Source organism: Mustela nigripes, chromosome 4 (genome assembly GCF_022355385.1).
Source record: "Mustela nigripes isolate SB6536 chromosome 4, MUSNIG.SB6536, whole genome shotgun sequence".
In the NCBI taxonomy this organism is placed as follows: domain Eukaryota; kingdom Metazoa; phylum Chordata; class Mammalia; order Carnivora; family Mustelidae; genus Mustela; species Mustela nigripes.
In genome coordinates, this window is record NC_081560.1 from 15973710 (window position 1) to 15999082 (window position 25373).

Below are 25373 nucleotides of genomic sequence, written 5' to 3' on the forward strand. Positions count from 1 at the left end.
AAAAAAAAAAAAAAAAAAAAAAAAAAAAAAAAAAAAAAAAATACTGGGGATAAAGGTCCTTGAGTTTATTTTAACCTAGGAGGTCCAAGGTCAGAATGAATTTGTGCCCTGATGATGCTGAACAAGTCTTCAGTGGACAATCAAATCTTCTCTCTCTCCTCTTTTTTGTTTCATTCTTTTGTGTTTTGCTTTTAAATAATACTAGATAGTTCAAAGTGTGATGCTTGTTATTTCTCAATAGAAAGCAACATTATTATTTTGCAATACAAATATTGAATCAGTATGTTGTACACTCAAAACTAGTATAATGATATGTGTCAATATACCTCAATTTTAAAAATTGAAGAGAAGTATTTCCTTGTACTAAGTAATAAGAGTGTAAGGGTGGATTAACTTTATTCAGCAATTAAGAATACATTTCTTAAGATTCCGGGTTGGCTCTCTGTCTACATCTTCATTTTCACAGCAAGGCTCTCAAGCAGTTGCTATAATCACTGCCACTTTGCAGATGTCAAAAGAGAAGTTCCAGTGGTTGTGATTTGCCTGAGGACATCCCCCAAATTAGGTGGTCAGGCTAAAGTTTGAGCCAACATTTCCGCCTCCGGGTCCTATGGTCGTCCTTCCAAACAGATCGCTAAGGGGCCAGTTCGATTCCAGGATTCTTGTCTTGCGTTTACACCAGAGTTTGAATGCCTCTTAAAATTCTAGATCCTGTTAAAATGCTAAAGGAAGGAGAGCTCTCTTTTTCCTTCTCAGCAGCTTTTTCTCTAGGGAAGGAATGACGATTTTGTAAACTAACTCATCTCCTTTGAGTTGGTTTCTTAAACTTTAATTTCCTTTGATCTCTGAGCTTTAGACTTATTAGTGATGGAGATGAACTCAACAGGAGTTTCTACACACCACCATCTATGGCAGTTTTCCAGTTGACGGTTCAACCCCATGAAACTAAATCTATCAGGGCAAGTGCAACAAAAAATGGTGGTAAGAGAAGGTGAAAATAAGGAAATGATTCAAAAGAACAGCCAATTTAGCAAGCCTTCTGCCACTGTTTTATTTCCCTCAGTGCCAACAATTCGCCGTGATCCAAGTCCTTTTGTCTGTTCATCTCGCACGCCCCTGGAGAGCGAACAGGGTTAAACTATTTAGACAGAGAATTTTTGCCTTTACTTGATGCTAAGGACAAACAATCAGCGATGCAAATACCACAAGCAGGGGACCCGTGAGCCACACGTGTGCTAATTACTCAAGTATTTCCTACAGCAGCAGGCATCAACGTGCACATTGGGCAATGTTTGGGAACACTTGAATTTGGGGATGATTCTAGTCCTCCTATTTCTAAAACCCCTTACTTTCTTAAATAACCTTTATTCATTTTCTCCAGCCGGAAAAATGGAAGCTATCAAAATATAGGCCCATGTAGAATAGTAAGCAAAGTAGGAGGAAGGGGAGAAGGAGATGAAAAGAAAGATGGTCTCCAACTCAACCGCATTGCTGGTGGCTCCTTTTACACGGGCGAATTGCTGTGCACAGGGAGGGACTTGGGTGCATTTCTCCTTAGTGCATCTCAAACTAAAGTCTACCATTCACCCACTCCTTCAGGCTCTGAATTGTTGCGAATTCATATCAGAAGCAGAGAGGGTGCATTTCCATTCTAATTCCAAATGTCATCCACTTCCTCTTTTTCCTTCCCGTTAGCTCACACTATGGCAAAATAACCCCTTGACTCAAAACAAGGGTATCCTTAGGAAATCCTGATCTGGGTGGGGTTTTTCTCTTCAGAATTCAGTGAATTTAACTTGAAACATTTTTGAAAATAAATATAAAAGTAGGAACTTAATAGTGTAAAACTAGAAATGCTGAGGCTAGAAGTAGCCAGTGACAACAGCTTTCTACTAATACCCGTTTTCCTGAGTGACCGTGGTTCTTCATGCGGCTCCAAGGGCATTACAAGGCTCTACAAAGATCAGCCCGTTGTGTGGTTGGAAAGTTCACTTGTGAGCTGTGCTTTCTCAGTGGGAACTTCTGAATCCTCAGAGGACACTGTACACATTGTAGTACACTTTGTTCTACAATAAACTGTAGAACAGAATAATATCAATTCTGTGTGTGTGTGTGTGAGAGAGGTTTTATTGTTCACACTCAAGGGAATCTAAAATCACTCTTCTGGAAAAAAAAAAAAATCCTCAGATCTAATGACCATGGGTAACCATGCTGACAATTAGTTGTCACAAGTGACTTCAAGTTCCAGGAGTCTTTCTAATGTTATTCTAGGATTTTTGACTCAGAGCAAATGTGGAGAATTTCAAATTATGAGTGAGTGTAATCTCTTTATTATCCTAGAATTGAGAAGATTTTTAGATTTTATGTGAGCTTATACATGTATTTGACATAAAGCATGCTAGCCCCACTTCTGTCTTGCACCTCCCTCTTGGTGGACCAGTGACCATTAACTGTGTTCATTCAGATTATCCATGTGGACTACAAAACCGAGGTTGTTTCTAGGAATTGTCAGGAGTCACAAAGATGACCATAGTTACAGACCTTACCATGTATCCCTACCAGCAAGATTCACTGCTCAGAATTATGCCATGAAAATTCTTTTGATTCCATAATTCTTGAGTCATACTTCAGCAGGTAATTTCGTGTGAGGTTCTTAAGTGGGGAACCATTGTATTTTTGTCAGTAAACACCTAATTGCAGAAGAACACTTACTTCAGTGGCCGTGGGAGAGAAAAGAAAGAATTCTGCTCAAGAGCACTGATAGAAACCTTCTGAAAATCTATTCCAGAAGTGGAACATGGCACCCTTCCTTAAGGAGTGCCACCAGCCTTCCTCTATTAGGCTGACACCACCTTCTGTTTCTCTGTTTATTCCTAGAATGCAGTCCCAGCAGTATGTGCAACAGCGTCGAAAATTTGCAGCTGCCTTCCTGGCGTTCATTTTCATCTTGGCAGCTGCGGACATGGCTGAAGCAGGGAAGAAAGAGAAGCCAGGTAAGCTGTAGGGTTAGGACTACATAACCCTACATATGACATACTTAACCCTACATATGACATCCTTAACCCTACATATGACACACATAACCCTACATGTGACACATATAACCCTACATATGACATACATAACCCTCCCTTTGTTCTTTCTTTAGAGGAACCTAAGTGACATCCCCCGTCCTCACCCTGCCATAGGTCCTAAAATATGGCTGATGGTTATTAACATAAGGACTGTCTTATAGCCCTTATGTACGGACTGCTGAGGAGCAAGCAGGTGTCTTACGTTGAGTCTCTTCCTCAAAGAAGAGTCCCGCAGGGCATTTTTGTTTTATCTCATATGAACAAAGGGGGAATCTGAAGCTCAGAGCGATACAGCATCTTCTCTCTGTCACTCCCAGCGTCATGCACGGTAGGCTGTGGAGCTGGCAGTCTGTTTATGTCTGTGAGGCACCACATTCAGCTTATGGCTTCCAGCTCTAAGACAGAGAAGGGAACATTGACTTGCAATGAAATGCTAATCTGACAACCCTTACTTCTAAAAGAATGTTGCCTTATCTTTCATGTTTCACTGGCTTTGAACATCTTTACCAGAAGAGTTTGCTTCTAAAAGGAGATGTCATTAGATCCTTTGTACAGCCCCTAGCCACTGGAGTTACACTAATATGAGTTCTGTCTCCTTCTGTTCACCTTCTCTCTTCTCGTGATCATTCACCGATTCAATCACTTGGCTACCATGGGTCAAGGTGCTACGGTTCACTGGACAGTGAAGACAGAGGTCAAAAGCACAGACCCCGCAATTACGGCGTCCTGGAATGAACTTTGTTGAATCAGAGTTTCCCAGAGGTGGACTCGTGTTCCTTTCTTCTTTCCAGAAAAAAAAGTGAAGAAGTCCGACTGTGGGGAGTGGCAGTGGAGTGTGTGTGTGCCCACCAGTGGGGACTGTGGCCTGGGCACCCGGGAGGGCACCCGGACCGGAGCCGAGTGTAAGCAAACCATGAAGACCCAGAGATGTAAGATCCCCTGCAACTGGAAAAAGCAATTTGGAGGTAAGCCCCACCACTACGGTCCTGCCAATTTGGTCTTCCACTCGGGGATAATGCTTGTGTTCTTCCACCGGTCCTCTTTTTGAGCTTGATTACTGTTTATTTTCAATAAGTTGATCTTATCAGATTGCAAGTAACCAGATACCTTGCCTTACCTCCCAGGTTTCTCAACTTTGGTGCTACTACCATTTGGGGCCATGATGCGTCTGTTGGGGAGGGCACTGTAGGATATCGAGCAGGATCTCTGGCTTCTCTCCACTGGTTTCCAGCAGCACTCTCCGCCCCCATCAACTGTGACACATAAAAATGTCTCCAGATATAGCCAGATGATCTTTGGGGTCAAAATAGTCCTAGATTGAGAACCACTGTCCTACCCATCGGGACATAAACCATACCCTTGATCCCTCCTGAGTGTGCCTTGACCTGTCTTTTCTTCTCTCTCTCCTTCTTCTTCTAGTTCTCATTCCTTTTTTTCTTCCTTCCCCCTTCTCTTATTTACTCTCCTCCTCCTTCTCCAGACATCTTTCTGGGGCTCTCAGGCCCCCCCCCCCCTCTTTTGATCTTTCCCCACCGTCCACCCTGGTTAATAGATTTGCTTATCAAATCTAGCCAGGCTGCTTACAGGCAGTTTCCATAGACTTTACTCTCGCTAATTATTGTCATTTTCCTACTGGCCTCCTCTGCCTGTTTGGGAAGGAGCCTTTCAACACTTCCAACTTTGAAGCCCACTACTGAACACCCAGATTACCTGTCTTCTCCACATTCCAGACTTTTTGTCTTTCTTGGCCTTGGTGGTACGCAGTGCCCCAAATGTTCTCACTCTTTGCAGAAATGTATTCTGACTTATAAGACAGTAAAGAAGGATAATGAATATACACACTGTATTTTTCTCATTCTCTATAACCTCTGGGGTGCTTCTTGTGAATGCTGGTAAGTTCTTTAGCACATGGTGAAATTCAGATACATTTGGTCTTAAATTGTATATGGGTTCCCTAAAGACTCCCCTACAGAAAGTTTTTAAAAGTGTGTCTTAAAGAATGAATATATAAGAGCTCACAAAAATAAGAATCCAGTTATACAGTGGGTAAAAGACATGGACAAATATTTTACCATAGACGAGATACAGGTGACAAACACTTGAAAGATGTTGAACATCTATCTCTTCCGTGCTAGGGAAACGGACATGAAAACCAGTGAGATGTCACCGTATACCACGTACCTCTCAGAAGAGCTAAAATGACAAATAGGACCAAGTGCTAGAGAGGAGGTAGAGAAACTAGGTCCTTCATACCTTGCTGATGGAAATGTGAAATGGTACAGCCACATTAGAAAGGAGAATGGCACGTTTTGTTTTGTTTATAGTAAGAATAAACATCTGTTTACTGTACAACACAGTGGTTTCACTCTTGGCCATTTATCCTAGAGAAGTGAAAACTTACGTTCCTCTAAAAATTTGTACACAAATAGTAGATAGCTTAAAATGACAAAAATTATAGAGATGGAGAAAAGATGAGTGATTGCCAGGGCTCAAGGAGATGGGAAGGGAGGAAGGTGCCTAGGCAAAGGCTATGACAGGATTAACCCAAAGGACTGTTGGAACTCTTCTGCCTGTTAATGTGTAGATGTTCACTCATCTCTACAGACCTGACCGCGTCACACAGAACTAAATGCGCACGCGTACACACAAATGAGTGCGTGTGAAATTGGCAGAACTTGAATGACTTCTGCGGGATGTATCCCTGTTCATTTCCTGGTTGTGCTCAGGAATTCTAGTTATGCAACACAATCACAATCGAGGGGAGACAGGGTGAAGGCTACAGGGGTCTCTTCAAATTATTTCTTTCAACCGCATGGGACTCTACAATGATCTCACTGCAAAAAGGTAAAAACAGAAGTGTGTCTACCTTTACGGCACTACTAGAGGAAATTAAAGATTTCTGTTTGGTCCTACCCTGCCTTTAGCGGAGTGCAAATACCAGTTCCAGGCCTGGGGAGAATGCGACCTGAATACCGCCTTGAAGACCAGAACCGGAAGTCTGAAGCGAGCCCTCCACAACGCGGACTGCCAGAAGACAGTCACCATCTCCAAGCCCTGTGGCAAGCTGACTAAGCCCAAACCTCAAGGTAGGTTCCTGTCATTGCACCGCAGTTTTCACGTGTGTGTGTGTTGATGGACTCACGTGGGATTTTCAGGTAAGGAAACTCGAATTTTCTGGAAGGAAACCTTAGGTGAATCACCTCAAGAAAAAGACTGAACAAGCCCTGTGTATTGAACATCACACCAGTGCTTTTCAGCAGGCAATTGACGAGTCCAGATTAGAGTCCTCTGCACAGATGGGGTGTGGGGGCGGGGATTGGAACAGCCTCCTCGCACAAATAAACAACTTAGCAGAATAAGCCAATTAAGACATTTGCTGTGTGGTGACTGTATATTCCAAGCCCTAAACTGGGACTGCATCCTGACAAGTATGAACAAATTCATGAAGACCGTGAGGCAGAAAATCTAAAATCGGGTCTCTCCTAGATTATCCAACGAACATAGTTTTCATGAAGTCAGCTACATTATTTTACCTTTTTCCTATCTCCACTGCAAAAATTGATAAGTCCTATATTTCCTTCACTCCTTTCAGCCTCTCTCGCTCTCTCTCTCTATATATATATTTTTAAAGTTATTTTACTAAGTACATTCATCATGAAATTTTCAAATTATGTAAAGCTGTCTTTCTATTTATTCCCAGAAAGTTACACTCTGCTCTCATGCCAGAGAAAGGGAACCAAAAACAAATATCATGACTATGGTTTCGTAGAAATAGGATCCCGGCTGAGGGAAGACAAGGAGTAGTATTACACTCTTGTTTCATGGGTGTTATGGGCTGAATGGTGTCCTCTTTCCTCCTCCCCCATTCAGATGTTCAAGATCTAACCCTCAGTACCTTAGAATGTGACTGTGTTTGGAGATAAGGCTTTTAAAGAGTTCTTTAAAGTGGAATGAAGTCATATGAGTGGGCCCCAGTCCAATCTGACTGGCATATGAAGAAAGGAGATTAGGACACAGATACATGGGGAGAGAAGACCATGTGGAGACATAGCGAGAAGATGGCCGTCTAAAAGCCAAGGGGACACACCTCAGAATAAGTCAGTTGCTGACAGTTGGTCTCACACTTCTAGCCTCTAGAACTCTGAGAAAATACATTTCTCTTGTTGAAGCCATCCACTCTGTGGTACAGGGTAAGGCAGCTCTTGCAAATGATACGGCAGGTCTCAGGGAACTCTAAAATATCTCCCTGGTTTGTGCTCGTATTTGCGCTCTAAAATTCATACTGGCCAGATTAAACATAAGGAGAAACTCAGAAGAACTGAACTTGAAGCCCACAGGAAATAGGAAAAAAAAAAAATCCTCCAGCAATTAAGAGGATTGGCTGGCTTGCTACTGATCATCAGAAAGGTCTAACTTCACAGACCTAGCGCCTCCATCTCTGGTGGAGTAGACGTGGTTGCCCCCAGTGGTAGGGTGGCCAGATGCAGGCCATACCTGCCAATGGCATATCTAGGATTCAGGCTGCCCTTTCCAGATCATGGAAATGTGCTGGTTCCAGTGTGTGTTTGGAAGGTAAGAAGTGGGGCTGGGGTCAGTATATGAGTGTGTGTGCCCACTTTATAAGTATTACTTGTCTGGAAACAACTGCTCAGATCTAATGAAAATTAGCAGCCTTGTCTATCCAGTGACACATTTCCAAAACTGGAAGAACTCAGAGATACACAGTTTTCAAATTAATTTATTTTTAAGGCAGTCAGAGAACCAAAATATTCAGCATAAATTGAGCATGGAAAAGAAAAGGAACGAAAGAAGTCCCCATGCTCGACCATCGTGGTTCTCAACCTGGGTTGCACATTAGAACTTCCTATGAGAGCTTGTAAAAATCCCAGTTTCCAGGCCATAACCCAGACCAACTATCTCAGCCTCAGTAGCTTTAAAAATTAAGATGTTCCTTAAAAGCTTTCAGTATCAGCCAGAATCAAGAATTACTATGCTAGTAGGAAACTCACAGAGACTAGACACACTCACACGTACATACACACATGCATGTACACATAAGTCCACAGTCCATTCTGGTTCTCTCCAGTGGGTGGGAGAAACTGCAGCCTAATGAATGAGGAGGAAAGAATGAGAGAGGGACTGGGCAGTGGGTGGTGGTAGGGCTGGGTGGATACAGAAATCATTGCGGTTTGGAAAAAATAGAACAAAGTGGGGACATGATTCAGAAAGACCCCTCAGGATACTTGGTGAAGACATTAAGTGAGGACTTCTTTGGACTTGGACCAGTGGATAATTGACCTGTTTACATATTTCTCCTCTGGTGATATGTAATGAAGGTTGTAAGTTCGGCTCAGGCTTTCACCTTGAAAAATAGCAGTTAAAAACATTTTAAGAAGGTAAACATTCTGTCCTTTGTTTTTATATCAAAAATGAAGGTATATAATGAATTAAGCATGGGATTAGCCTGAGTGAGTTCTCTATGTCACAGCACTAGGTAAAGCCTACCACCGTGTGCAAAGTTGACTCCCAAATGGAAGACACTTTCTAGAGCATGAGCTCTTCTTTTTTTAAATTTTAATTCCAGTCTAGTTAACATACAGAGTTATATTAGTTGCTGGAATATAATCCAGTGATTTAGCAATTCTGTATATGCCTCAGTACTCACCACTACGAGTGTACTCCTAATCCCCTTCCCCATTCCTCCCCCGCCCCTCTGGTAACCAGTTTGTTTTCTATAGTCAAGAGTCTGTTTCTTGGTTTGCCTCTTTTTCTTCCCTTTGTTTTGTTTCTTAAATTGCACATATGGGTGAAACCCTATGGTATTTGTCTTTCTCTGACTTATTTGCTTAGCATTGTACTCTCTATCCATGTGCATCCTTGCAAATGGCAAGATTTCGTTCTTTTTTATAGTTGAATAATATTCCGTTGTGTATCTATACCACATCTTCTTCCTCCACTCATCAATCGATGGACACTTGGGCTGCTTCCATAATTTGGCTGTTGTAAATCAAGCTGCAGTCAACATAGGGGTGTACCTGTCCTTTTGAATTAGTGTTTTTGTATTTTGGGGGGTAAGTACTTGGTAGTGCAATTACTAAATCTTAGGGAAGTTCTGCTTTTAAATATTTGAGGAAACCCCACACTGTTTTCCCGCGTGGCTGTCCCAGTTTGCATTCCCACCAACAGTGTGTGAGGGCTCCTTTTTTTCAACATCGTCACCAACACTAGTTGTTTTTTGTGATTTTGATTTTAACCATTCTGTCAGGTATGAGGTGATACCTCATTGTGGTTTTGATTTGCATTTCCTGATGGTGAGTGATGTTGCCCATCTTTTCATGGGTCTGTTGGCCATCTGGATATCCTCATTGGAGAAATGTTCATGTCTTTTCATTTTTTATGGATAATTTGGGGTTTTGGCACTCAGTTGTAGAAGTTCTTTATATATTTGGATACTAATCCTTCATGGGATATGTCATTTAAAAATATCTTCTGCCATTCAGTAAGTTGTTTTAGTTTCATTGATTCCCTTACTGTGTAGAATCATTTTATCTTGATGAAGTCCCAATAGTTTATTTTCACTTTTGTTTTCATTGCCTCAGGACACATCTAGAAAAATGTTGTTATGACTGATGTCAGAGAAATGACTGCCTGTACTCTCTAGAACATTATTTCTAAAAACTGTTCTAGAAGACATCTACCAGAGTGTACGTTTCAGGAGAGCAGGGACCTGACTTGTGCTGTTCGCTACTGTATCCCTTTTGCTTAGAACAAGGAGTAGCCCGTAGCAGATGCTGAATAAGCTAAAAAGAAAAAAGGTTTCACACATGAAATTTACCATAGACTGGTGGAAGCTGTGGTAAAGAAGTCATTTAAGTAACATTTTCATACAGTTAGCAATTACAAATTATTTTTCTCTTTCTTCAGGAAAGAATAATTCATCAGGGCTTCCTGCTACTTTAACTCAGGAAAGAGGGAGGTAGGGAACCCACCAACTTTGAGTCGGGCACTATGATGTGATAGGCACTCCTCATTTCAGCTTCAATGCAACTCTGTGCATGAAATTGTATTTCTATTACTTTATATTTGAGAAAGGACAGACCAGAGAGGGTAAGCAACTTATTTAATGCTTCACAGCTTATAAGTGGTGATTCAGATTGGAGGTCAGACACCAAAGACCGTGCTGCCTCTGAGTATTATACGCCCATGAAACTTTGGCCATGTTAGATTAATCTCGATGTCTAGAATCTTTCAATAGTAGAGCTTCTGGGGACCTTGCCTTCATCCGATATAACCCTGGGGGACCAGATGAGGACAGAGACTGTCAGTGATTCATCGAAATCCATCCTGTTGCTGAGGAGCAGAATCCGTTCTGAGCTTTCGTCTCTTTCAGCGCCATTTTCTGCCCTTTTATCCCAGTCCCTGAGCTCGTACCCAGAAAGTGCCTTTTACCCCTCCATCGTTACCTTCTCATCAAACAAATCATCAGGTTCTGGTCTTTTGTCTGCCTTTTTTTTTTTTTTCTTTTAATGTTTGTTTTATACAACTTTTCAGTTTGATTTCTGTCCTCTTTTATTTTGGAAAATGGCAGTGGCTTGATAGGCAGATGATGGGACGCTCGGTGTGGAGAACGCGCTCTTTAAATTTTAGGGGGGAACATATATGTTGGTTAGGCTGTGACTACCCAGCATTAAATTGAGAAAAAGCTGGAGAATATCACTGTGACTTGATTCCTAATAAGGCCAAAAATGTAAAAGACTTGCTTGGGGGAGAGAGGGCACTTTCTATCCTGAATTGGCACCGAAACTCGGGGAGATGACTAACTATGCCCTTGCTTTAGTTAAAAATCACCTTAAAACTCACCACACTCCAGTCCGTTGGGTAGAAATGGTTCGTCCTGTGGTTACGTCAATATTGCAGAAGCTCCACACTCTAGCATTGGTACAATTTCATCGACACTAGATATCAAGTTGGAAACTCTTTTTTTTTTTTTTTCAAGTTGGAAACTCTTAATAAAGATTCTCCTCTGTTGAAACCCCACTTAATCCAAGAAGAGGGTTTTGTCCTCTTCTTCCATATTATATACTCAGAAGAAGAGAAAATATTGATATACTTAACGCAGACATAAGAACTGAAAGGTGCATAACTAGAATACAGCTTTCCTGGGGATGGGGACAGGGTTGCTCTGGAATGGTCAGTGACTGAAGGATTGTAACTAGAATTTGCTTCGTTGCTGCTAGAATCCACCAGGGATATACTGGCGAGCAATTGTGTTGGACACTGGAGATTTTAATTTCTCAGGGAAAGAGTTATTAATTAAGAATTAAGAAAATTAATTATGAAAATCCTGTATCTGTCCAGGTTTTTAGTTGCAGCAAGGTCTACTCTAGTTAGTTGAGCAGAAAGGGGTTATTCGGGGGGGAATAGCTCACAGACTCTCCAGAAGGGCCAGAGGACTTGAGTTGGATCCGGGAGGACTGCAGCAGAAAGCAACAGATCCAAGAGAAATGTCTAATCATGCCAAAAGTGACTGATGCAGAAACCCTGCTGCTAAAATTATCCACAGTTTAGCACATATGCTAAGAATTGAACGCCATACCTTTCCCCTCAAAACCAGATACCTTTGCCTCCTTTCTTGCCAAAATACCCAATTTCCCCCAATTTGGCCCTTTCTTTCTGGTTGCTGACTTCTACCTCTAGGACTCAAAGCGTACCTGCTTGCTGGAAACGAGGTCACCTATAAAATTCCACTGCAAGGGACTCTGGGAAAATGTGTCTTTTACTTTCAAAACTCTCCTTGTAAATCCGAGGAGCCGGTGAGTGGGTCTTGAATTGGTATTTAGTGCGCAGCCGGCGGGGGAGTGTGCGGGAGTGCTGGAATGTATGGAAGTCTTCATGGGACCTAACCCTCCCTCCTTTTGCCTAGATGAGGCATTGATAACATTTCTTGGAGAAGTTGCCAAGAGTAATGTCCTATCAGACAGTTCCCCCACTGCACAGTGAGTGAGGGCTCTCATTATTGAAGCCACCGGTAGTTTTTTTTGTTGAGTCATTTTGGTCTTTTCAGTTTGTGGGGGAGAAAAAGTGAGGATAATTGAGCTGTGGACAAGTGAAGAAAGTGGGAACCAGAGTCACTCTCTGCCAACAGTGCTATACAAATGACTAGAGCACAGAACCCTTCAGAGGGAGAGGAACATGTCTCTAAGCCACAGTGTCTCTCAGTGGTCCCCCTGGAGGATGGGCTCACTGTGGAATGAGAAGGTAGGCAAGCTAAGTGGAGCTGGCAAGATGGCCCCCCTGTGGGAGAGCTGTGGCCCTGCCGGCAGTCCAGGCGGCGTGAGCAGGGGCAGCGCAGTGAAGCAGGCTTCTGGCGGTTACCACTGGAGTGCAGAGTCTGAGCTGAGGCTGGATTGGGGCTCATGCAGAGGGCCTTTGTACGAGCTGAGAGTTTCCTAGGGACTACAGAAGATGTGGCCTAATGATCATCCTAGAACATTCTAGAATCTTAAGTTATGGTCGAAATGGAAAGTATTAGTTGTTACTGTTTAAAAAAGATACATAACATTTGTATCAGCCTCCAGATTTGCCTGGGACAGGAAGAGGAGGGAGCACAGGAATGTGTGTCTGTGCTACAGGTGGGCCAGGGAGCCAGGTTAATCTACCCCCTCCCCCTCCACCCACCCCCCCACCGTCCTGCCACCCCTTTGTACTCTGCTGTTACCAGATCCTTGTTACATTTTCCCCTGCTCCGGAAAACCCCAATTCCTTTTACTTCTTCTCAGCTATTTCTCAATGTTTTACCGTCTTGCTGCTCTTTTTTTGGGCAGTTGCCTAGCCCTCTCTTAGGTTTGACAATTCATCCTTAAAGATCAAAAGGACGGCCACTGTTTCAGCGCAAGACTCAGCTTGTGTGCAGGACATAGGCACTGGGCAGCCGATTATAAATGAGAAAGGGGGGGCGCCTGGGTGGCTCGGTGGGTTGAGCTGCTGCCTTCGGCTCGGGTCATGATCTCGGGGTCCTGGGATCGAGTCCCACATCGGGCTCTCTGCTCGGCGGGGAGCCTGTTTCCTCCTCCTCTCTCTCTCTGCCTACTTGTGATCTCTCTCTGTCAGATAGATAAATAAAATCTTTAAAAAGAAAAAAAAAAAAAAAAAAAGAATCTGTTTCTTGGTTTGCCTCTCTCTTTTAAAAAAAAAAAAAAATAAATAAATGAGAAAGGGGGGTCGGTTAAGTGATGTTCCCAGCATTCTCTGTTCTCTCCTGCTCAACAGATATTTTTTTGTTGCTTCTTTTAAAAATAAAAGAAGTTACCAACATTTCTTTCTAGACTCTGGGCTCTGCCATCCCTTAGCAATGAGCGTGCAGATGCATTTTTCTAGGCTGAGAGACTCTCCACTGTGTGGAGAGGGGCGGCGGGCAGCCTGGGATGGGCTCCCCTTCTCCCCGAGACCCCGACAGGTTGGTGGTTGCTGCCTTTGTGTCTGACCAGAAAGAGAAGCCTCAGGAATCAGACAGGAATTTAGTCCTTCTTGATCAGAGGGAAGTCCTTGCTCTGTTTGTTCTTAAGGTCTGATTTGGTTTTTATTCTGTTGTGGAAATTGTCTTTCAACATCTGTATTTTAGTTCTCATTCATGACACTAGCTGAAGTGAGGAGATCTAGTTCTTATTAGCATATTAGCAAGATCTCTTATTAGCATAACAGTTTTGTCTTCTGTAAGCTAAAGTCTACAGTGACTACCTCATCACTGTCAGGATGGAGTGACCGTAAAAATGCTTGATAACCATGCAGTGTTTCCTTCCTTCCAAATGAAAATCTTGGGGTGGATGTTTCCCTCAGTACCTTTTTGGGCTAAAGAACCACGACGATTACAGCCGGAGTCATTACAATTAATATTTATTGAGAGACATGTGTGTTTGGAGGACATTTTAGCATACTGAGTCTACACTGTGTCCTTGAAGAATCACAGAAGCGCTGTGAAAGGGTTGCTATCATCATTCCTAACTTTACATCCGAGGACACTGAGTCAGAGAAGTCAGACGCTTAGCGTGAGGCTGTACAGCTGTACCCCGGTTTCTTACCCAAGAAAGAATGAACTTCAGACCCAGCCCTACACTCCCTCTTCTGTCATGGCTTTCCATCAGCAGTGGAGTCAGATCTGGACTCCTCAGCAGGACAGGTGGCTCCGCCGTCCCGACTGACGTCTCGCCTGACCCTTGCCCCCAACATTGCCCACGTGCTCTGCCCCAGCCGCGCCACAGCCCGGGGAGGGCTGGCGGCATGACCACACGTGCTTGCGCACCCCCTTCTCTGCACCCGTGGGCCTAGAATCCTGGCGCCTGTTCTCCTTCTAGACATCATACATTCTGTTCTGTGAAATCCAGCTTGTTCCTTTGTAAAGCGTTGACCACCGTGGGCCTCGTGCTAGAGTTGGCACGGATCAGCTACGGCCCCTGCGTGGACCCACAGAGCGGAGGGAGCAGCAGAGAGCGCTCCCATGCACCTCGGAAGGGCAGGTGCTGTTAGAGAGCCCTGCGGTCCTCTGGCGCGGTCTCCAATTTATTCATTTGTTTAGAAAATCTGTGAAGAGCCTGCAGTAGAATGGGTGGTTAGGCAGGCACTGGGGATGCAAAGCAAGTTTCTGCCCTCTTACTGCTCTGTTCTGGTTGGGGGCATTGTTGGGGGGCGGGTAGATAATAGTGACAAAAACAAGAACTAGAAGGACAACCACATATTGGAGGGAGTGCGCTTGGAAAAGGCAAGGCGGTTGGGGGAGAGGAGGGCGGCGAACGGAGAGCGAGAAACCAGGGCAAGCTTCTCTGAGGGGGAGTCCAGAACTTGGTCTTGAACACAGCAGGAGCCAGCCCTGCTGGTTGCTCAAAGAAGGCCCAGTTCAAAGTCCCTGAGGCCCACCAGGCTTTGTTTTGTTCCAGGACTAGAGAAGAGATCAGTATTACAGCTCGCTCGGCTTCCCTTCCCCGGCAGTTCGTCCTGCCTTGCTGCAGGACCGGCTGCTCGAATAAGACATTCATTCGTTCCTCCTCCGTAGTGAGTGCGTCTTTGCCTCTCGCAAGCCTGAACCTCGTTCCCCTTTGTAGTCCCTAGTCCACGAGAGGATTTCAATGAACAGCACCGACTGGAATGAATGCACCCACCCGTCCGTCCGTCGGTGAGTCAGGGAAGACCCCTCCCCATCATCCTGTCTGGCTCACTAGGGCACATCATTCGTTCCCCGGCTCCAGACGGACGGAGAGTCCCTGCCGGGACGGTGTTTGCTCACCTGCAGTACGAGTCATCCATCGGGCTGTATTACTCCCGGCCTCCTGAAAGGGTTTTTAGTCCTCATCACCCTTGGTAAACCCGGCGCTCAGAAGCTCATTCGCTGTGCTCAGGCGACAGCGATTCGCGTGAACACGATTTGCGTGAAGTAAGGCGGCGCGTGATACAAAGTGTGCGCACAGGCGGGTTGCCAGGTTGAGGGACCTCCTCGCTCTTCCCCTGTTGCTTTTGCGTTTCTCCCCGCTGACTGCTTCCCAACTGAGCATTTGTGTTTTTGCGTTTTCGGTTGCCGCTTGCGTCGACATCTCTGAGCCACATACAGGTGGGTCCCGTGGAGTATTTTTGAAGCCGATGGCATCGCACTAAGTTGTGAGTGTGCATCGTCTCGCTTACTCCTCCCAGGAGCCCCAAGGGGTTTTGTGCCCATTTTACAAATAGGACATGAAGGTTGCAGTTTGCAGGTTACCCAGCTCAAGAGAGGGTCAGGTTTGAACTCGAACTCAGAAATAGTCCTTTTTCCAGAGTTCTTTTTGTCATGTCCATGCTTCCCAAACCAAGTGCTCCATATGGTGTCTCCTGGGATATTCTGAAAGAAATTAGGAATTTTGGATTCTATTTCCTCGATAGTCCTAAATTATTACCATATGCGTGTTCGGGGTCATTGATTGAGCTGTGGGAGAGCATTTTTGGCTCAAGCCTGTGTGTACGAAGTGCTCTAAAGCAAATAATAACCTTTAGTGCTGCATTTCTCAGGCTGGGGTCTTTTAAAGAGGGGGACACTCCTGTAGAGTAAGAGCATGGTACAGGGTAGCCTGCTACCCATCGGCCTCCCAGGCCGGACGCTGAGCTGGACTCGGACTGCCGCCTTGATGTGGTGAGGATCAGAGCGACTCCAGGGCTTCACAAGGACCTGAAGCTCTGCTGTCCTGGTAACCAGGGGCGATGCTTCCTGTGCTCTCCGTGACTCCAGCCAGCTTTGCCCTGATGCAAAGCCTCTGGGAACCCTCAGGGAAATCAAAGCAGGCTGGCTGTTGCTCAGCACAAAAGGCGGGGGGTGGGGGGGTGCTGAAAGACTTTTTCTAGAGGGGTAAACTGTGTTTGTAGAAGAGCTCATCAGAGATGCAAAGAGCAGAAAGCAGGTAAAATGTTCGTGGTGTCCTGCTGCTCAGGCATGCAGGGGACAAAACCTGGCACTGTTTCCAGTGGGTTCACATATTCATTTGCTTTTGAGAGGTTTTCAAATCTTATTTTCATTCATAGAAAAGTATATTTTCAAATCTTTACCCAGATGCAGAAAAGCACTACATGAAGCCGCTGTGAGGGCTTCTCTCTGAAGAGAGAGAAGTCTGGGGGCACCTCTTCAAGTCTGCCCTGGGCTTCTGCTGGAGACAGAGCACTGGGTGGGGTAGTGGGGAAATCTGGAGGACACGTGTGCAAGGGTGTGAACGGGTGACTGAGGGGGGCACCCATGAAACTATTAAGGGACATCAAATCCTATATTGTGTGCCAAAGTCACATACCGTGGGGGACACATGTAAGACACAGCTGACATATTTTGTACTTCTGTAATTAATTTTTGTACCAAGAAGAAAGTGTGAAATCTAATTCGCTGAGGTACGGGTTCACTAGCTCTTGGGTGACACAGTACCTCAGCTTGGGTGGCTTCAACAGCAGAAATCCGTCTTCTCACAGCTGTGCGGGCTGCAAGGCCAAGATCAGGGTTTCTGCAGGGCTGAGTCTGACGGCTGTGAGGGAAGGATCTGTTCAGACCTCTTTTTTTTTTTTTTTTTTTCTTTTTCTTTTGGCTCATAGATAGCCACCTTGTCCCTGTGTCTTCACATAGTTTTCACTCTGTGCATGTCTATGTTCAAATTCCCTCTTTTAAGGACACCAGTCTTTGGGTGAGGGCCCACCCTAATGACCTCATTTTAACTTACCTCTAAAAAGACCCTCTCCAGGAAATTCAGATTCTGAGGTATGAGGGTCAGGAACTCGATATGAAATTTTTTTTTTTTTTTTTTTAAAGAAATCACAAGTAGACGGAGAGGCAGGCAGAGAGAGAGAGGGAAGCAGGCTCCCCGCTGAGCAGAGAGCCCGATGCGGGACTCGATCCCAGGACCCTGAGATCATGACCTGAGCTGAAGGCAGCGGCTTAACCCACTGAGCCACCCAGGTGCCCCTCGATATGAATTTTGAGGAAAACCTAATTCAGCCTGTAGCAAGATACATAGAATCAGTTGGAACAACAACAACAAAAACCCATTGGGGAAGGAAATAAGAAATGATTTATGGAGCTGTACCTACTGAACTTTTAAATATTCTAGACTTCAAACTTTTCCCCTTGACATAAATCAAAATTTGACTTTTGTTTCATGTAATGTTAAACATCAGGTACAATAAGAGAAAGTGATGATATGCTAAGTGGGAACTACTTATTATTGATTCTAATAATACTCTGCATTTCTGGTTTAGGCTACCGACATATAAGATCTGATCGTATGACAGCTTTTCTCCCTGGGCCTTCCTTCTTGCAGAAACCAGCTTTTGAACATTTACCTGTCATGTCAGAAATATCTCTTTCCTGTGTGGGGGTGGAAGTGAAGAAGGGGGAGGTCTTCAGAGTGGTGCGCAGAGTGAGGGAGGGGCAGATGCTTTTGCTGAACACAGGAAACCCCTCGTTAGTTCACGGCCCCATGTTTTTCTACGTCTGTGTGAGCACATGCGCATATGGACCACTGTGCCTAACTCGAGTTCTTTACACTAACTTTGGAAGACATGAGAATGAAGTCAGAGCTTCATTCTACCCGTCACTACTAGCCGTCACTACCAGCAGCTGTGACAACGTGTAGTGACGGGACACCCCCGCACGTGCACGCACACCCCCGAGCATAAGCATCAGAAATGCATGCCTTCCACAGGCAGTTTCCCTTGCATTAGTTATGTTTGCCTCTCTTCAGTTTAGCTAGTATTTAAAAACAAAATTTAGCACGTGAACATCAAATTCACCCCCTGCAACACACACAGCTGTTGTTTTCCTTCTGTAACTTGTATACAAGTGAGAACACCATGGATTAAAGGCCTTAGAGATGATGCCCTTCTGATCCCCTTCCTCTCTGCTCTTCTCCTGTGACTCAGAGGGAAAATCCACACAAATGTTCAGCTGTTCCACACCAGTGAATGGGTGGAGCTAATACAGGAGGTTCCCTAGGCTTGTTTGCTGATGGTCTTCCCGGTCTCCCATACACAGAGGTCCGATCAGAGCATCACCCCAACGCACTCATGACTGCTGAATAAAGAAAGTGCGTCCTAACAAGGGTCCCTTTCACGATTGGCTGGGGAAGCCAAAAGGTGTCTCCACTTCCTTTAAAGAAAGGAGAATGGAGAGATGGGAGGGAAAAGTGGCTGAAAGGATAGAGCGCCGGGTCTTGGGTCAAGGGGTGGGGGTTACTTTACCACTGCTGGGTGACTTGCTTTGGCCCGGAACTGACATGATTAGTGTCTTATTAAGCTTCCTCTGTGTGATCAATGAAGTAATCCACAATAAGTACAGTTAAATCTGTATTACTCACCAGCATTTTCACAGTTGAACTTTGTTTTGAGGAGATGCAGTTCAACGCTGAGTCACCTCTCAGAGTAAGTGGGGGCAAGACAGAGATTCCCCACGGAGCCCAGACATGGTTAGCCTGACAGCCGTCTAGACAGACGTGTACTATCTTTTATCTAGCACGCACCGTCCTGTCTACTTAATAGCAGAAAGGACAGGTCAGGAGGACGGATGGTTGGGAGGGCGAGGTAGGTATTGTGCAACACAACTGATGAGTGCAAAGGAAGCTGGATGGTGAGGGAGAGAACCCGTATGCGCGTGTGGGCAGCACCGAGGAGCGGTTTGGATGTGTGCAGTCCATACGTAATCCTGGAAGTAAACGCACGGAGTCAACAAGAGGAAACAAAGCAAGTGGTATTCCAAAATAAGAAATCGAAGAAGAAATAAAAGAATAATTGCACAGATAGTGGACTAAAGATTATACGTTGGATTTTTAAATAGAAAATTCTTTCTGTGTTGTGCAACTTAATATATGCTACCCCACTTTAAACTGAAATGTTGGGAAATTTTAATGAAGGAGGCTGAGCTGTCTAGTACCCGGTCGGATTTTAGGCGGATCACTGAGTTGTGTAACTCGGGATTTAAAAGCCTTATTACCAGTTCTAAGGAAGAGCTAGGTAAGACGAGGGATTAGGTATTTTCAGGTACCCGGGTGGCTAATTCTGAAGCACAAGCAAGTTCCTTTAAATAGGTTCATGAAACAGTCAAAGAATGGTGGTGGTTTCCAGCCTTTTGGACATATCTACATTGTAACTATACGCTGACCATGATATGATCGTTTCTCTAATGGTTTTTTTAAATAAAGTTTTTATTGGCGTGCCTGGGTGGCTCAGGGGGTTAAAGCTTCTGCCTTCAGCTCAGGTCATGATCTCAGGGTCCTGGGATCAAGCCCCACATTGGGCTCTCTGCTCAGTGGGGAGCCTGCTTCCCTCTCACTCTCTGCCTACTTGTGATCTCTCTCTGTCAAATAAATAAATAAAATTAAAAAAAAATAAATCAAGGTTTTATTTATTTGAGAGAGACAGAGAGCAGGAAGGGGCAGGAGAAGGAGAAGTAGGCTCTGATGCGGGGCTTGATCCCAGGACCCTAGGCCAAAGGCAGACGCTTAACTGATGGAGCTGCCCAGGTGCCCCAGTTCTCATGATTTATTGAATGAGTCTCCAAAGGCTAGTTTCCATGGCTCTGGCATGGCTCTGGCATGGCTCTCGCTGGCCTTGCCTTCCTGCTCTCTGAATCTAGCATGTCCGTTTCTGACTGTCCATAGCCTCTTCCTTTATGAATTCTACCTGTAAGAAGGTGCAAATCTCTTTTTTCTATTCCAGTAAGTAGTTCTTGCCACTGGTTTAGTGACCCAAAGCTACTTCATTGAAGTCAATAGCAAACAGAGTTGAACTCATGGTAGTTAAAATCTAGGCTCCACTCAACCATTTCATCCCTCAATTCCTTTTCATGCTTTCTGGGGGCACAGGCAGGCCCTCTGGAAAAAAAAAAAAAAAAAAAAAAATCAAAGCAAGACGTTTTGCTAAGAAAATGAGATAAGCTTATTCCAGAATTCTCAACTCTTCTTCTCTTGACATAACATCTCCCTGGAGTTCTCTGAAAACCTTTACATTGTTATCTTTCTTCCAAGATCCACTCCCCCAACTTTCTCTCCGATTTCCTGAATCCTGAAAACGGGAGCAGGTGTTTACTTGTACCAACTGCGTGGCGGTCCTGTTCCTAAAAGGACCTGTGATGGATGAAAAAGAGATGATGCACGCCGTTGATTACTGGCCTTTTGAGAACAAGTTTGCTGGGATGGGGTCCGACAGTAGTCACTGCTAGGAATGTCGATGATTACTGCCTTTCCGGAAAGAAATTTGTCAGTGCATATCTAGAGCTTTCCAAAGGCCCTACCCTTTGGTCCAGCAGATCCTCTTCTGATAATCTGTACAACACTTTACAATATTGTGATTTGTACAAAATGTGCATTGCATCCCTATTTGTGGTAATAAAAAGTGAGAACAAGCGAACTGACCAACAAAAGAGGGAAGGTTACAAAACATATGGACCGGGATGCCATAAAGGAATCCTCTGTGGGCATGCTTCAAAGTAGATGCAGTGCTATGGAAATAAGTTTTAGTATAAAATACTTTATCAACCGTCACTATATTCCTACTAAGAGTATATGTTAGATATAGTCATGGAAAGAATACAAATAGAGGGGCGCCTGGGTGGCTCAGTGGGTTAAAGCCTCTGCCTTCAGCTCAGGTCATGATCTCAGGGTCCTGGGATCGAGCCCCGCGTCGGGCTCTCTGCTCAGCAGGGAGTCTGCTTCCTCCCCCTCTCTTTGCCTGCCTCTCTGCCTACTTGTGATCTCTGTCTGTCAAATAAATAAATAAAAATCTTTAAAAAAAAAAATACAAACAGAACCCACGGTGAAGAGTGTTCTGTCTGTATTTTGAAAATATGGGTGATTTCTGTTAACATATATCTGTTTCTTTACTTTCCATATAAGCTGGTATTACTTTTAAAACCAGCAAAGTAATATTTTTAAGAAGAATAAAATAACAGAGCGAGGAGAAACTCCTTACCTTCAGGCTGAATTTCCTGTAGACTTTCTTTTTCTCCCTAGTAACTAATTCTTCCCAAGGATACTGTATCTTTTACAGGGTAGGCATCAATGATGCCATGAGAAACTAGGAAGAAGAGAAACAGACATTGAAGTCATCAAAACAGCTGCCACATACCCATGATTCCAATTAAAAATACATACTTTTAGAGTACTTTACAATTTTTGGAAGACTCTCACAGCATGCACTCTTGAAATCTTATAAGCTCTACGAAAGCAGAATTTTGCCTTGTTTGCCATCATCTCCTAGCATCTAGAACAGTGCCGGGTACACAGTGGATATAGGGTTATATTTGCTAAATGAAGAAATGAATGTTTCTTGAACAGTGGTGGTCAAATAGGATATTAGAGGTTGTAAGCTCACACAATATTCATGATGTCCCTCTCCAGAGGACAGACTAGGTGTTCTTATCCTCAGTTTATAGGAAACAGATGTAAAATAATCAATTTGCTCAACATCACAGAGCTGGTAAAAGGAAGGATCCGGATTAGAATAATTCTTTGAGGATTTGGTTCTTAGTATGCTTCGAGCAGAATTTCATGGTTTCCTTCTTGCCCTACTAAACAAAGGCCCTGATGCCACTTACTTCTTAAAGATTTTGTTTTCTAATCAGAATTTTTAAAATGTATAGGTTCAGAATTGACTGTAGCATGACCGTCATTAATCCCTTTGTTAAATTACTATGTTAAATTTTAAATTAAAAATTCTCATGATGCACAGCAAGAGCTATGCTTCATGAGAATTTTCCTTGGCCAAATTTTGATTTTTCAAAATAGAATACTGTCAGGGTGGCCCTCCAGGTGACTCATAGCCATGTGAGCAACCCGAATCCTTTCTGGAGTGTTCCTCCTTGAGGAAAGTCTTGGGACTTTCTAAATACTTTCAAATATATCTTGAACAAAACAACCTGTTTCTTTCTGAGCAACATGAAATACACACATATCAGGAGAAAAGAAGGACTACTATCCTCCATCACCTCAAAAAGTGGCCAAAAAAGAATGAAAGTCTTGATAAACCTAGGAAAGGAAAACACACTAAGGGCACCCCTGTGAGTGTTCGTGCAGTAGGTCCCAGGGGGGATCATCCAAGCGAACAAAACAAGCCACTTTTCAGGCAGGTGCCCTTTGAGCTCACATGTCCACAGTGGCTCACTTCCTGTTGGCATCCCTTTGAGTTCCACATCCTCAGTCCCCGTGGGGAAGAGTGACATGGAGCCTGGGGTGTTATTTCATGTGCGGCATGTGTGTCCTTCCTTCCGTTGTCTTGGCTCTTTTCACTGGGAACTACGGTGCCCGGCTGTTTGACATCAGGATACCGCTCACAGAGGCTCTTACAACCTTTGAGAGTAGCCGCTATGTGACGGTCACAAACAAAACACTTGCTTATGCTGGTGTAGCCCTGCTCCAAGCCGATTCGTGACCCTCATACGCACGGCAGATTTCTCTCCCTGTAACTTCGATGGGCTGTTAAGACGGGACAGAACTCTCTCACAGAGTTAATTCGGTTCTTCTATTTTAAAGATAAGAGAAAGGGTTGAGGAATCTGGATAGCGTTCAGAGATGTATGTTTGTAATTTTCTTCTTCATAAAATAGCTTTAAGGAGATACTGAAATACTGCAAGATTGTGATGGCACTCCTTCCTTTCCTTGAAAAACACGAATGAATTGACTGTTTCCTATCCATGTGTTCATTTCTTCACTTTTAGGCAACAAATACTTCATGAGCACCTATCATGTGCCAGGCACTAAGATACCAATGTAAATGATAGATACGGTCTTCTGCCCTCACAGGAAGAGGGAAACGTAGATTAATTAGGTATGAAATTAGAATTGAACAATGAATTTTCTAAGAGCAGTGAGAGGCACATGGAAGTGTCTGACTATGGGTGGAAGCTGCTTAGTTTGGGGGTTCTGGGCAGGTTTCCTTAAAAAACTGAAGTCGAAACGAAGGTCTCAAGGATGAGCCGATGGTGGCTAAGCGAGGCTGAGGGGGTAGGAGGAAGAGCGGGAGGAGAGAATGCCGCGCATAATGGCTGAGGTCACCTGGGCATTCCTTTGACACACTGGAGACAATTTTTGACACAATTTAGTCATTTGGCTGAGGTGAAAATAAGCAAAGAAACCTCAAGGAAGCACCCTCAGGAAGAGGAGGGCGTGGTGAGCCAGTGAGGCAGGAGTTCTTGTCATGGGAGAGATTCATGTACCTCACTGAGGAGCTGCCAGTCAGCTGTCACGCGCTAGGCCCTGTGCTGGCGGCTCGGGAAGGAACAGTGGGGCGGGATTCTGCCCTCACATAGCTTATGCTTAGGGGCGACTACAGTACGAACGGTCAGTGCTCTGAGAGAAGAGATACAGAGAGAAGGCTTCTAACGCAGACCAAGCAGAGAACCAACTAGAAGTTGGTGTCAACACTGGTACCTAAAGGATGGCAGGCATTAACCAGATGGAGGTGGTGGCGGGGGGGGGGGGGGGGGGGGGGGGGGGGGGGGGGGGGGGGGGGGGGGGGGTGCAGACCTGACGGAATGAAAAGGAGGTTTGAAGGCCAAAGACTAGGGGAGAAAAAGAATGATGTGCTCCAGGAACTGAAATAGGCAGAAGGGTAGAGACTCAAGCCAAGGGAGGGGACCTGAGTGACGGCCAAGAGACGAGTGCAGAACAAGACTAGCTGCATTTACTAGAGACGGGTGAGCAACGGAAGCTGTGGGAGGAGGTCAGACAATGGCCGCTCATTTGATTCTACAGCCAGATCGAGGTGGACCCTGAGGAATGACTAACACTCTTTCGGACTCCATTTCTTCAGCACCTACATAGGGCAGATGGATTAGGTTCTTTGCAGATTGTAGATTTGATGATACTATTTAAAAACCCTCATGTAGAGGGGCACCTGGGTGGCTCAGTCATTAAGCCTCTGCCTTCAGCTCAGGTCGTGATCCCAGGGTCCTGGGACTGAGTCCCGCCTGAATACCTCCCTGCTCAGCCAGGAGCCTGCTTCTCCCTCTACCTCTGCTTCTCCCCTGCTTGTGCTCTCTCCCTCTCTCAAATAAATACATAAATATTTAAATAAACACCCTCATGGAGAGTGGGTAAAGCCTGAGAGGCTGCTCCTGAGTTTTTGAGGCCACAGAGACAAGCAGTGACAACACTGACACACTGGAGACAATTTTTGACACAACTTAGTCATTTGGCTGAGGTGAAAATAAGCAAACATTCATATAGTCTGTCTGTAAAATGTACATAAGTCACCAAAAAAAAAAAAAATGCTTTTGTTTGGAAGCAATATTACCAACCTAAGTTGCTTCCTTATTCTTTTTTATGTGAGAAACCAAACTGACCTCATGCAAATAGAATTTAATCCTTTCTACTTCGATTTGAACCCAGCGTGGTCTTAAGGTCTCCAGTGTATCAAAGAAATGCCCAGATGACTGGCCAGCAGTGTCAAAAAGAAAACTTTCTGATTGGCATTATACAGATTAAATGGGCAATTGGTTGATTTCTTGGTATTTAGCATGTTGTTAATTAGTGAATTTAAACTATGAGCATTCCCCAGTAGGGGATTTGGAGAATTTGAGATCAGAGAGACTACAATTCTACTCTAGCTGACATCCCAGATTATTCTATGAGGATACCTTTCTAATAAACAGCTGTTGATTAAAATGTCAACCAAAGACTGGGAATTATTCAATGTTAAGACACTGACTATTCAGAAATAAAACAGAATTTGACTTTATAGGTATCTTTGAACTCGGAAGTTCTGGTCATCTTACCTTTCATGGGTCCAAAGGAGGGGACATTTATAAAGACAAGCAAA

At 44.3% G+C, this 25373-nt stretch overlaps 1 protein-coding gene across 2 annotated transcripts in view; it reads left to right on the forward strand.

Annotated features, from left to right (window-relative positions):
* The window catches only part of PTN (pleiotrophin), a 101494-nt gene that overhangs the window by 73326 nt on the left and 2795 nt on the right, over positions 1-25373 (forward strand). For both annotated transcript variants that reach the window (XM_059395606.1, XM_059395605.1), the window contains exons 2-4: positions 2878-2993; positions 3866-4039; positions 5999-6160. In XM_059395606.1, coding sequence (XP_059251589.1) covers positions 2879-2993; positions 3866-4039; positions 5999-6160 — 451 coding nt within the window. In that variant the 5' untranslated portion in view covers position 2878. The remainder of the gene's footprint in view (positions 1-2877; positions 2994-3865; positions 4040-5998; positions 6161-25373) is intronic.